The sequence below is a fragment of the Chelon labrosus genome (genome assembly GCF_963514085.1).
Source record: "Chelon labrosus genome assembly, chromosome: 3".
In the NCBI taxonomy this organism is placed as follows: domain Eukaryota; kingdom Metazoa; phylum Chordata; class Actinopteri; order Mugiliformes; family Mugilidae; genus Chelon; species Chelon labrosus.
Genome location: NC_140339.1, coordinates 27,596,339 through 27,610,367, shown reverse-complemented (window position 1 = coordinate 27,610,367; position 14,029 = coordinate 27,596,339). Strand labels below are relative to the sequence as shown.

Genomic DNA, 14,029 nt, shown 5'->3' with positions numbered 1-14,029 from the left:
AGGCAAAGGCTGCAGCAAAACAACAACAAAGACTGAACGTTGCAATTAAAAGAAGGGAGAAGTTTCCATAAGACAGCATCTCAGCGATATTACAGAGGGGGTTATGGACTATAATACACACATAAATACACACACACACACATGCAGAGTATTCCTTTGGTGCTTTCACATAAATTCATAAAAACACACACATAGCCCCACATACACTGAATGAACATGCAAACACACATCCATGCACACATCAACCCAGAACTGTCCTGCAGACTTGTACTGTTCAGAAGCATACATCCATGCTCATAGATCATTCTGTACTCCATGTTTAATACAGACAGGGACTCCCAGCCTCTCACCCCCGCTTTCCAGCACTCCCTCCTGTGTCTTTACTCTTCCCCTGCCCTCTCATATACTCATTACATAGTCTTGAAATGATGTGGGGAATATTGATGTCTCTGGCCTACATGTCTGCTCTAAGGAGTAAAGTAGAAGCCCCTTTGATTTTTAAATCTTTAGTCTGACAGATAACGGCTCAGGGCAGTAATGTGTGTCCATCCATCACTTTTTGATTTTGGACCAGTTTATGTAGGTTTTAGCACCACAGCACTCTGTCACAATATTTCCATTTGGACTTTGTTGAAAAGAAGGCACGGACTCTGTTTTCCCGGCTCAGATACTGTATCTGAATAATATCTAATCTCATGTTCTCCAATTTTTACAAATAAGATTTATTTTGGCTCACTGGTGGTATGTCAAGATGCGTTTTGCTGTTGTTGTTTTTTTTTCTTTTTCACCAGCAGCCTTTTTCTAGCTGTCACATTTCTCAGGAAGTGGGTATTTTGGGATATCATGCTGGCCAGTAGATGAAACTTTAATGAACCTGCATGGAGACTGGACTGATGCAGCTGTACAGAAGGAATTGGAAACAAACAGATAAGCACACAAAAAAGAATTCTTTAAAGAATTATGTAGGCTCTAGAATATAGACAGTCAGCCTCTAACTGTATTCACATAAATAATCCTAAATAAATTAACTGTACTAAGATTGATAATAGGTAAACTAACTCAAAAATAAAACAGCAAAGTAGTCTTTAAAGTTTTAAGTACAATTATGTCCTGACCATAGCTTGTATTTAATGAAAGAACTGTTTAGGCAAACATGTTGGACTCTTTGATTTGTCCTTTTGTGGGTTTTAGGTTTCTTCCGCTACACTCTCATTTAAATTAAATTGGTTGGATAGAAGTCAAACCAAATTCTGTGTTGACAATGAAAAGAGCAAAATATTCAAAACATAATAAACATGAAAGGTGGATCATGCAGACAGATATCCTGTATAGAAATGCAGACGTTTCTCACTCCGTAATCTGGGCTTGCCCGTTACGGTTCCTACTGTTCTGCTTTCTCTCTATCGAATTGCAGAGGAAGTTCAGAAACGCTACTTGGAAGCTGCCCTGTCTGGGGAGCCATTAGATGCGAGACAGCAGAGAGAGGCTGAATCAACGCCATCAAAGTACATGAAAGTGCAGTAAATGACAATGGTGCATTATTAATGACGCCATTAGCTCCAAGTTCAGACTTCCCTCAGCTAATACCAGTGAAAACCTGTGGAGTAGAGCCTTTTGTCAGCTTATATCTGAATATTACTATAGCTAGCTGCAATTCCATCATGATAAATAGATGAAAAAGAATGTTTGAGAGTTTCCTCTTGGATATTGGTATTGGTTTTTCAGAGGTAGGTCATAGCTTGCTTGTCTCCTGAAAACAGGGGTGGAGAGCAGAATGTATGTACAATACACAATGAGCAAACAGCAATTCTGCTAAAGTGAATCTTTATCAGCATTTCTCATAAAGGTATAAATTTGTGTAACTCTAAAAGGTAAGTAGGACTCATGAAAACATGGCAGCTTGAACAACATATTCAGTGGCCTTTTCTAAACCGAACAATGTTTATTCATTCAGTCACATTAATTCTAGTTTAATAGTATACAGAGGAACTAGTTGACCAGAATGGGCTCTTAACGTCTGTGGCGTAGACATTAGTCACTGAGCCTGTCCTCTCTCTGTCTGTGTGGTGTCCTCAGGAGCTGGCTGACCTACGTCATGTCCACAGTAAGCTGAAGAAGCAATTCCAGGAGAAGACTGCAGAGCTTGCCCACGCCAACCGGAGGGTGGAAAGCCATGAAGCTGAAGTCAAAAAGCTACGACTGAGAGTGGAGGAGCTTAAGAAAGAGTTGGGGCAGGCTGAGGATGAGGTAGGAACGTGGTTATACATGTACTGGTGGACTCGTGGTTGCTAGGTTAGCCCCCTAGTAAACCTGATGTTCACCTGTTGCAAGAACAACCATTCATGTTCTGGTTAAAGGGCATTATAAATATATTCTGAATTACTTTGGAGAGTTAGGTTGTTATTATTGTTCCATAGATCTGAATGTCTGGTCCAGCCTGACTCTGTCTTCCAACTGTTTTTGGGGAGATTGACACGTTGTCCAGGACTTAGGTTCCAGTTGGCTACAACAGCCTTTTTTATACGATTATTAACAAGGCTCAACTAACAGATTGTAGAGAATTGGGCTTGTGCTTATTACAAATCAGAATGTTGTGTGTGTTCACATGTATCTAGCTGGATGAGTCTCATAACCAGACCAGGAAGCTTCAGAGGTCTCTGGATGAGCAGGTGGAGCAGACTGAGAACTTGCAAGTACAACTGGAACACTTACAGTCCAGGTAAGACATACTGGTGATATAAACATGCATCTACACACAAAAACAGTTAGTACCATTAATCTAATGATTCATCATGAGGCAGTCTGACTGTAAAGCTTAATAACTGTAATGACTATTACCAATGGATGATTATATTGTCATGGCAGGGAATGTGAAGATGGGCACAGGAAACACAGGAGATATTGCAGCAGAGCTAAAAGTGCAGTAATGAGTCATGCACATTAATGACCTAAACTGTATGTTTAGCAGTGTGATCTATGTATCTCTCCAAGGAGACCATTGGTCTAGGAATGAATGCAATATTTCAGTTTCAGATTTTTAGTAGCTGAAATTAATACCTCACTAGAGCTACAACTTTAACTACTGCGGTTACTTCATAAATATATTGCTAGCTAATATATATGTATATTTCTACTTAACTTTCTGGCATTTTTGTTTTTAAAGCCATGAAAATGCAGTTGTAGTCAGTATAGGATACAAAAAGACAAAAATCTTCCAATAAGGCACTCCCTACAACTGACTTGAATATCCATAAAGGCACTCACTGAAAGCACACCACATTCAAGATGTAAAGCTTACTGCTCAGGATCGCTGTGAGACACTGCACGGCCTTCTCTTACTGTTCGAAGATTAGCTTCTTCTGTGCGTGTGTGCGTGTGTGTGCGTGCGTGCGGGTGTGCGCGCGCGTGTGTACGTGTGTGGCTCTCACACTATCAGCTTTGCACGACTGTCAGCTTCCCTCTCTTTGCCCTTCCCTCTGCGTTCTCTCCATTTTCCCAATGTTCTTGCTCCTGCGCCCAGCAGCCAATCACCGGCCTGCCATTCGCAGGTTACCGTAGTAACAGAGCGCTTTCATGAATTTGCTCTGTGGAGGAGTGACAGGCATGTCGGCGTGGCAATGGCTTCGGAGACTGACACAAAACATACAGTCAGTGTGTATGAAGTCATACAGGATGACGTGTAACTAATTGATTTGCCAGTTTTGGAGGGTGCCACCATCCATTCTCAGCAGTACATGGACTTACATGGTGACGCTCCAGAGAAAAAGGCAGAACTGATCTTTGTATCCGGATACGTTATTGTGCTCCTCCTCCGACGAGTGTCCCTATTGGTTTACCTGACTGATGAGATACAGTCAGTGCAGAACTGATCGTCACCCTCTGCCGAATCCCGCGGTAGCTAAATGTATGTGAACTGTATATTCGGTTTTGATGCATAAAGCTGTTAAAATGTTGTAACTTATTCACATTTAGTGTGAGACTTGGTGATGAGAAGAGTGAGTGTGATGTATTGAATAGTTCTTGTTGATCTGCAGTATTACAACATTACATAGTCTACATTGTTAGCCTTTCATTTCACATCACACACTGTGTATGATGTATAACAGCAACGTATGTTATCTCCTCCCAGACTGCGGCGGCAGCAGCAGAACCCTGGCCTGTTTGGGAAGATGCGATCAGCTCGGTTTAGTCCTGAAAGCCCAGATGGCCCCGGCAGTGACATGGATGAGGAGGAGGAGAAACTGCAGCTCCAGATCCCATGACACACACACACACAGAGTGATACAAGATATGTTACAACATTACCAGAAGTCACATAAGGAAGGTGAATATTGTTGATGTTGGGAGAAAACTTTTTTTATCTCTGGAAACATTTTGCAACATGGAACAACACTGTCCCAGCCAGCATCTGCATCGTGGGGAAACATTTCATCTTGAGTCAGATTAAGCCATGTTGGGATGCAAATTAAAAACCTCACTTGATTGCTGGCCGTGTCATTAATAAATTAACAAGAGACACGCAACGGCAATGTGAGAAGCAAACACCTAGCGCTAATGGCGACCATGCAAGTACGCGTTTGGACGTACATGCATCAAAAGACAAAGAGCAACTCAATCTGAGTGTGAGCGACATTAACAAGGCAACCTGACAGTAATACTGAATCAAAGGTGGTCCTCATTAACAGACTTCCACACAACCACTCTAGCATAGGCCTTCATGTATAATCCTTTCAATGTACTCATTCTTACCTCATCTCATAACAAGTATTACAGTTCGGCATCTGAACGCACCGCATAGCAGTACCTATGAGTACTGTGAGTTATAAGGAGAAGCCCTTATATGCCTCTCTGATATTAGAAGTGTTTATTGGTATATCTCAAGGGAATATCAGAGCTTTTGAATTCGACCCGTTATTAAAATGTTCTGCCACCTTTTAACCCCTTTAGACCAGATATAACATGTGCGCATGTATCCCTTTAAGACCAGGTGTGTGATGGATGCGTGCTTCTGTTCATATTTGTAAATGTGTGTTCTTGTCCCAAATTTCAAAGATATATTTCAAGTTAACCACCAATGTTGGTAGCACACTACAAAAATGACATGCTGCTTTCACTAAGACCATTACGAAGTAGCAGACAGTCTCTGGCCCGACGGGAAGCTACAGCTCTGAATGTGTGTTGTGCCGACCACGTCACTTGCATACCCTGCTACGTTAGGGTAGTCGTGCTCTGCCGCTGCCCTGCGCACAGGTGTGTGTTTATAGACTCCTGCAGCAGTCACAACAAGCATAGCTGCCTCTCATCTCGTCGTCATTTGCACAGAGTTATTCTCAACTCTCCTTTGTAGTCACTGCGCTTTAAAATCTCTGTAGCTCAGCGGATGGGTTCAGACTGGAATACCACACTGCACAATTAAAAAACAAACAAACAAGACAACTGTCAGGCTCTTTATATGTGCAAGTGGAGCAGGATCTTAATGCCTCTCCACACTTTGTATTTTTCATTCCCCAGTCAGTCTCGTTACTCCTTACAAAGAGCTGTTGTTCAGTCACATTGTGGGTTATGGCAGGATAGCTGTACTGAGATGGAAGCTATAAATCTGCCATGAATTAAGAATAAAAAAATAGCAACCAGACAATAATAAAATATGTTCAACTATGACAGAACCCTTGCCAAATCTGAGACTCATCTGACACAGAGGCTATTGTTTTTATTATTATTTCAAGGACATTTTATGAGTTTTGTTTGGAAAGGCTTTCTACACATGAAACCATAATCTGACAAGTGTACTCAACCAGCACAGAATATGGCACAGTGGACCACACACTTGTTCAAAGATGACGCTGCAGAGTAGTAGCCGCCTTTCACAGTGAAAAATGTACATTCTAAAAATTGTAAATGCATTAAATCTGATCATTTCTCTAAGTAGTGTGTTCCCAGCATGACTGGAGCTGCTCCCTAACAATGACCACCCGTGAGAGTGAGTTTTAGATGTGTGTAAATAAACATGTGCTACGTCCAACATCCTTGTTAAATGAACAGAGCGTTTCCATCAGTGAGATGTCTTTTTTTTTTATTGTTTTTGTAAAGAGGAATGTGTCCACTAAAGACCAGCTTACATCAGCATTTGAAGGAACTGACTTTTAAGACGTAGAGTTGTAAACTTGTGACCGAATCACACAAGGCATATTAATGCCAGGTGTCAACAGGGTCCAAGTCAGTTAATCTGATGCAAATGTACACTGCTTAGGAAGCAACGGGGAGCCCAAGAGTCCAAAGTTTTTATTTAACCCTCCTCTGTCAGAATGTAAAGTTCTCCAGTGAGAAGGAATGTTTAGTCCACAGTCAGGAGACAGAATCAGTGGAACAAGTAAACTGTATTAACTTATTTGCCTCTTAGTAACCGTGCTAAGGAGCTTGAAAACTGCCAGTCAGCTGTTGTTTCTTAACTTTCAGTAACTCTTTAATGATTTGAAATAATGTAAAATGGAGGTGGTAGCTTGTTCCCAGCTGACCGGTGGGTTAGTGGTTGGCTCACCTGATTCAAGTTGTCCACAGTGAGAGTGATCTTGATGTCACCAAGCTTGTCACTTATTGCAAAGTCACAGCAGGGTCTTTGTCTGCTGTGACTGGGTCATCATACAGACTCAGCTCTGTAATTGCATATTAACACCTGGACATCAGTGGCATTGTTGGTTTGGTCCATGTTTAACTTTCCGATTACATTTCAGTCTATATATACGGTTCCTATGCAGCGTGGAAATGTCTGGAATTTGATGTCCAGGTCTGGTTAAGTATGGGAAACGATACTGTATGTGTTTCTAGACTATTGCCCCAGTCTCTTTCGTAAAACAAGAAAAACAACAACAAGAATTTCTAGAAAGAAATGAATCTTACAATAAGTTTTTCACAGCCAAAATATTTACCACACCGTGAGAGAAGCACAGCCAGAGCAAGCAATGCAAGAAGAACGTCACACAACTAGCGGCAGAGATGCCTCCACACCTGTGGACATCTCAGATGTAAAAGATATTCTTGAAATGCCATAAAAAGCTCATACCTTTATGACTGTGTTCATTGCTTCCGCGGACACGATGAATGAACAAGGCTGCACAGACTCCGTTACAATGTAATTATTTATCGTTGAGCTTTTTAAACTCACTTTTTATTCTAATTTCTAAAAAAAGAGACTGAAAATTCGGGGGAACATTAACAGAATATTTATTTGGTATGTTATGTAAAAATGATACAAGTATTGGTGGCAGTAGTGTTTCTGGCTGCTGATTAATGTTTTAGCTACGCAGATTTAATACTGTATATTGTACTTTTGGTGTTGAGTGATTGGGATGAGATCCATTATCTATGGCTGCAGTCCTCAGACAATTATTTGACACCCTAACATACATAGCATAGTCAGAATGTAACATACATGAAACCATTTACTGACACAGTAACCATCAAGCTATTGCCAAAAATGAAATGTTTGAAATGTCTGAAATGTTTACAGAGAAGTCTGGAAACGTATGAAAATTTGAAACTAAACTGTGTAGGAACCCTCTGTATAGGCATTTTAATAGACTGGTAATGGAAGCTGTCCACTACCAGAGCTACACTAAATGAATGGAACCAAACCAAACTTTACATTTTATCCTGTATATATGCTGGTGTTCAGTACTTTCAAATACTGTATTTTTCCGGGAAAAAAAAACAAGTATTTCATCCAGTCGTCTTCTAGTGGCTGTAGACCAAGACCTGTATTCAACAATAGGAGGGAGTTTTGGATCACACTTGGTGCTGCACTGCGGATTTAAGATATTATTTAATTGTGCAAATCTTGGTTGGGCTAAATCTCCCACCTGTAAGAGCGCTCTTTTCTAGCAGTAGAAAGCAGTCTGAGACGCAGGCGTGAAAGCTACGGACCTTTCATTTTATCTCCTACCACCCTCCACAGTCACTCTGCCTTGGCATGATCTCTGTCACTAGAAGGGGACCAAGAACTTTGTACTAATCAGGATTTTATATTTCTACTATTTATGATGTTGTTATGGTGGGTTTTTATAAATGATCTGTACCACAGTGGTTTTTGTTTTAGTTCTATAAATGTCAACTCTGCATTCAAAGAAACAGCATCACTGTGTCTTTTTTTTCTTCTCTCCACTGTATATATTCATAACGTGTGTTATTATGGGTTGAACACTTTCCAGAAAGCAGCAGTGAATTTTCATTGCTCATTTCCCCAAATACAGCACAGTTTCTTTACTGACAGTCACTAATGGGTGTGATTTCTCACAGACCAGTGTGAATAAAACAAACATGGCTAACATGGTAATGGTGGTAATGTAACGTTAATCAGTTACAATTAAAACACTAGTTGCTGTTTGGCTTTGGTGACAAATAGTCAAAGTCAACTTTATTGTCAATTCTGACATGTGCAACACAATCACAGGATTGAAATTTCTTTCCTCAAAGGCCTACGGTGCAGCAACTTAAATATGAGATTTAAAAAAAAAAAAAAAAAAGAAGAAGAAGAAGAAGGAATAAAACCATCCAGCTACTGCCAAATAGAGTCCTGAGTTAGTGTGTGCAGGGAGCAGAACGGGGAGAGAGGGGGCAGAGCAGGTAGAGAGCTGAGCTTCCTGACAGCCTGGTGGATGAAGACTCCATAGTCTTCTCCCTGATGGCAGCAGACTGAGGGAGTTGTGGCAGGTGAGAGAGGTATTGTAGATGTCCTGGAGGGAAGGGAGAGAGACGCTGATTATCTTCTCAGCTGCTCTCACTATGCGCTGGAGGGTCTTACAGCAGGACGCGGTGCAGGCGCCTTACCACACATTGATGCAGCTGGTCAGGACGCTCTCAGTTGTGTAGAATGTGCACATGATGGGGGCCGGTGCTCTGGCTTTCCTCAGTTTGCAGAGAATCAAGGGTGTGCTGGGTCTTCAAGGGACGTCTGTATACTCGCCTATACGTCTGAACCCCTGTTTTAAGCCGGTCCTGATGGATGCTGTCTTTGTACAGTGGTCAGAGAGGGGCCTGTCCATAGTAAAAGATTTATATATTGGTAACAAGTTTGCATTTTTTGCACAACTTCAGACAAAATTCAATCTTCCCTCTGGACATTTTTTTCCGATATCTGCCAGTTAGAAACTTTATTCGACAATTTATACCAAATTTTGAAACAACGCCCTAGCATCGTGGTTTTTACAACCTTACGCTCATAAATCCCTCCCCTAAACAACTGATCTCACGGTTTGTTGATCTTTTCTCACTGGCTACCTCCTCCCTACATATCAAAGAAGCATGGAGTAGGGACACCGGGGAGGAGATTTCAGCTGAGCTGTGGACAAAAGGATTGGAGAGGATTAAATCATGCTCAATAAACGCCAGACTCCAACCCATTCATTCATTCATCTTCTGTAACCGCTTTTCCTGTGAAGTGTCGATACAGCCTGTTGCCTAGATTCAAATTTCTGGCACGTATACACTGATCAGCCACAACATTAAAACCACTGACGGGAGAAGTAAATAACATTGACCATCTTGTGACAATTCAACGTTCTGCTGGGAAACGTTTGGACCTGGCATTCATGTGGATGTTACTTAGACATGTAGCACCCACCTAGACCAGACCAGGCACCGAAATGAAAATGAAAAACGGCTGTCAGAATTAACACTGGCTCAAAATCACTCATTTCTTTCCATCCACTACTAACTTTCTTTCACCAGCACTAAACAATATAGTAAACCCTTTCACTTGTTCCTCCAACAACTCCCCTTCAGCAGTTCAGCAGATCCAGAGTAACATTAGCATTCATCTTGAGTCATGAGTCCAGTGCTCCCTTTCCTTTTAGCTCTTAGCAGGTAGTGCACAGAGGCTTTATTAGAGCCTTTCTACAGAGACACCTGCCTGCTTCACGAGGAAAAATAAAGTCGATGATTGACAATTAGCTCTGAGCTGGTGCGTATTTGGTGATTTCAGCACCATGTAATTAGTAATCAATCGAAAAATGGTTCAGAATATTTTAATTGAGCATGAATATTCTCTATGATATTAAATCTGAGACAAAGGAGCTAGAGCAACAAATGCTTGATACTCACACTATACTATACTAGCTCACATATGATTGAGAGAGAAGCCAGGACTTGGTAAATGCTTTACCCTTGTATTGGAAACACTCAGAATGACTGAGACCAGACACATCTCTGGCTTTGTTAGTGTGCGTTCATAAAACAGTATATTGACACTTTAGACATATAAAGCTGCTAAAGTATTCACTATGGTGCCCTTGAGATGACAAGCAACACAAAGCGCCCACACACTCAAGCTGTTCGCTGTGGATGATAGTGTGTGTGGGTGCGTTTGTGTGAACACAAAGCCTGGAGCCTAGTTCACTGTGATCCTTTTTTTTCCCACTGCCTTTCGGATTAGAGCAGTGACGGCACACACCAGGACGGCTCCTCCTTGTATACGTGTACGCATGAATGTATCACTGCCTCAAACAATGTGACAACTACTCACTGTGTTGTGAAAAGGAATTGAATTGTGGCCTCGAGCTGCACTTAGATGATGTTTGTTTCTTCTGGTATAACCAGTTTAAGCGTGACTGCAGGCAGACAAGGCCAATAAAGGACCCTGACACACGGAGGGCATTGCCATCACTACAGGCTGTCGGTCTGTTTGCCATTGGTTTGTTTCATCTTCAGTGGCTTCCCTCTTTCATGGCGTGTGTAAAGATTCATGATAGATTTTTTACAAAAGGAAATTATTTCAACTCAAGGTCACCTTTTCTTGTCTTTATCAAGTTTACTCCCTTTTCATAGAGAATGCTGCTGCAGTATGAAAGTTCAGTTGCAATGTAGTCACTCACATGATTGTGTATTATCACGTGAAATAGGTTTATGGAGGTTGAATCTGATCTTTCTTAAGGTGCACTGTCAGAAACGTATTATGCTGGACTGAATCTACACAATTTATTTTAATGGTAATATGTCTTTCTGATTTAAAAACAAAATTCAGTCTTTTGCCATCGTAATTACTATATTTTGTTCTTTGGGAGAGGATTGGTTGTTGATATGTTAATCTTTGATGGAGTTATCTTGAATATTTTGAAATAAAAGATAAATAGAGGTTAGTAATTGATCAGTGTATATTTGATTGGTTGAGTGATGATGCAGGTACTGGGAAGGCTGCCAGCATGTACTTGAACAGTGAACAGGATGTACTGGTGCCACTTTGTTTGCACTGTGAATCATTATGTGATCTTTGATCACTGTTGAAGATAGATTTTACCAATCAGACTGTGTAATGAAACTATGAGTGACGTTGGTCATGACTGGTGAGGTTTATATTCAAAGCCTGCTATTAAAATGTAAAAGGCAGCTGTAATTGCGTGGACAACATTCAGCAACGCAAAGACCTGAAGGTATTTAATGTATTTGCTAGAATGTGTGTTGGAGGAATATGCTTCCCGTGGTCTCAAGCTCAACGTGAACCCGCTGCTCTCAGTCACTTCCTGGCTCTGACTCATCACCCAGCTTTCATTAATCATGGCAAAAAAAAACAAAAAAAAAACACCCTGGACAGGTCTCCAGTCTATAGCAGGACTAACACAGAGAGACAGACAACCATTCACACTCACATAATTAACCTGACAAGTCCAATGTCTTTGGATTCGAACCCAGAACCTTCTTGCTGAAAGTTGTTAAAAAAAATTCCCATGTTAAAGGCAAGTTCATTGCAATATGTTGTGCACTAATGTCAGTAGAATTTATAAAATTATACTTCTGTCTTAAGTATGTTTTAATATTAGTGAACTGTTTTTGGTAGGTGAAAGTATGCCTGAAAATGCAGGGAACATACGTACTTAATTTAGTTAAATCCAGGTTTTGATGGAAAATACTGTGATGACACTGGCATTGTTTGGCATATTAGGCGATACAGATGGCTGGAGGAATTTCAAGATGGACTAAAAATTAGAGGATCTGTCCAAAACCTTAATTAAGTGAACTTCAGGGGTTCTGGATACCCATATTGTATGGCCCATGGAAGGAATATGACCGGGGGCAACACATTTTGCAACACTACAGAAATAACAGCGTTCTATTGCCAGCAAGTAGTAATGGAAAGCTCAAGTCTTCCTGTTAAGGATGGCACTGTATTCATAATATATATTCCAACCTTCACTTTGCAAGAAAAACTAGCCCACATGCATGTGTGCCGTATTTTGGCTGTGTGGTGACGATCACTGAGTAAAGCTAATACTGCTGTGCCACTGGTCAGTAATTTATAGGCATGTCATGTTTACAGGACAAATAACTGTAAACTGTTCCCCTAAATCAGATAAACATCTGGAAGACTGGATCATTCCAGGGCAATCAGTTTGGTGGTCACTAATAATGAATGCACAACCCATAGCACACAGTAGCAGATGGCTGAACCACCATAATTACACCATAGTGTTGATTACATTTAACAGAGGAAACTTTAAGTTATGAATTGGACCATAGCAATAATAGAAGTGACACGAGGTTATGTGCAACCTCCGTGATGAACTTGCAAAATAGGTTTGTAATAAATGTAATGGATTGTTAGCAGAGTTACATTGGAGATGTGTGCTGAAATGTAATCTCAGTGGAGAAGTAAGAAACCATGCCAAAGTGTGGAACTAATTAAAAGCCAAAGGTATGAACAGTATAGGACTGGTTTAATAACCACAATAAGTTTGTCTTAGTCACAACACAAGAATTCTACAGTACAGTGCCACCCACTGACCACTGGTACCAGCAGAATTATGCTCCAGGCTACTCTGGATGGTAGCTGCTGCCGTCAGGATTAGGAGCTCAGGGACAAGCAGAACCAAATGGGGACCACTTTCTAGCACCAATCTCACCAAGGCCACTGTTGGTATACCAGCTGTTCTGGGATACCCCTGTCAGAGATGCCAATAAATACCAACTCTGCAGCACAACCAAGCTATGATGACCTCTAGGTTATATAGGGTTACACCACTGATTCTTCTTCAAGCCACAAACAGCCATGACATGAGCATGTCTTTGGACGGTGGGAGGAAGTCCTGGATTTTGTTCCTGTTTTGTAGTTTGCCATTAAATTTCACCTTGAGTTGCTCACCTTGCCTCTCTTTACCGTGTGCCTTGTGTTTTGATCCACCTCCTCTCTCTTTTTATTAATACACGTCTTACACAACTGTAGGCCTCCCTTTTATTTCTAAAACTGCTGAGGAAACCAGGTTTAAAGGAATCAAACTGGGCTGGTCTGATTCGTATTTATTGTGTCGTCACTGATTCTTCCACCTATACAAAAGAATGCTTTCAATGGCAGTATCTGTAAAAACAGCATAGAACTACGTACATGTTGTTTCGATCCAGTTATGTTTGAATCTTTGAAGCCATATGAAGCTAATCAGTGTCAACATTTGAACTAAAAACATAAAGGCTTGGATAACTTTCCATTTCTACTTTCTCACGCAAAACTGAAGTTATTATATTTGGCTCTGAACACCTTGGAAACATCATGTAGTTTCTCTGGATGGCATTACCTTGACCTCCACTTCAAACCATGAGGAACCTTCTGTAATCCAGTTGAATGGCATTTGACTGGATGTAAATGAAGTGAATATAATTTAAGGGTCTGTAATCATAGGTCACACAGAGCATTTTTAACTCTCTCTCTCTCTCTCTCTCTCTCTCTCTCTTGCTCTCTGTGTGTGTGTGTGTGTGTGTCAGCAGAGTGGACCTCAGTCCCAGCCCATTAGCGCAGCTATCAGTCCCAGCTGTAACAAATGGTGCAGACTGTCTCAATCTGCCCATTTGTTTCTGTGAGAAATAAAGAGATAAATACATAACGTCTCTACTCTGAGACCAAAACAACTTTTAAAGGTTTTTACGACCTACGTGGTGGGTTGTGTGATTGTGCTTGTGCGTGTGGGCTGCAGGATAATGAGTCAACAGAGAGTCCAAAGCTCAAAGCAGACATCTGAAATGCCTGGCGATAACGGTGAACTGAGCACCAGAG

The 14,029-nt window shown here is 41.0% G+C and overlaps 1 protein-coding gene across 3 annotated transcripts in view; it reads left to right on the top strand.

Moving 5' to 3' along the window:
* ccdc102a (coiled-coil domain containing 102A) overlaps positions 1-9,162 on the top strand; it is a 40,891-nt gene extending 31,729 nt beyond the window's left edge. For 2 of the 3 annotated variants that reach the window (XM_084541028.1, XM_084541029.1), the window contains exons 8-10: positions 2,077-2,247; positions 2,616-2,719; positions 4,130-9,162. In XM_084541028.1, the coding sequence (XP_084397154.1) occupies positions 2,077-2,247; positions 2,616-2,719; positions 4,130-4,262 (408 nt within the window). In that variant the 3' untranslated portion in view covers positions 4,263-9,162. Of the gene's footprint in view, positions 1-794; positions 2,248-2,615; positions 2,720-4,129 lie in introns of those variants that run through there. The other variant, XM_084541030.1, reaches the window with a different exon arrangement.
* The last annotated feature ends 4,867 nt before the right edge of the window (positions 9,163-14,029 follow it).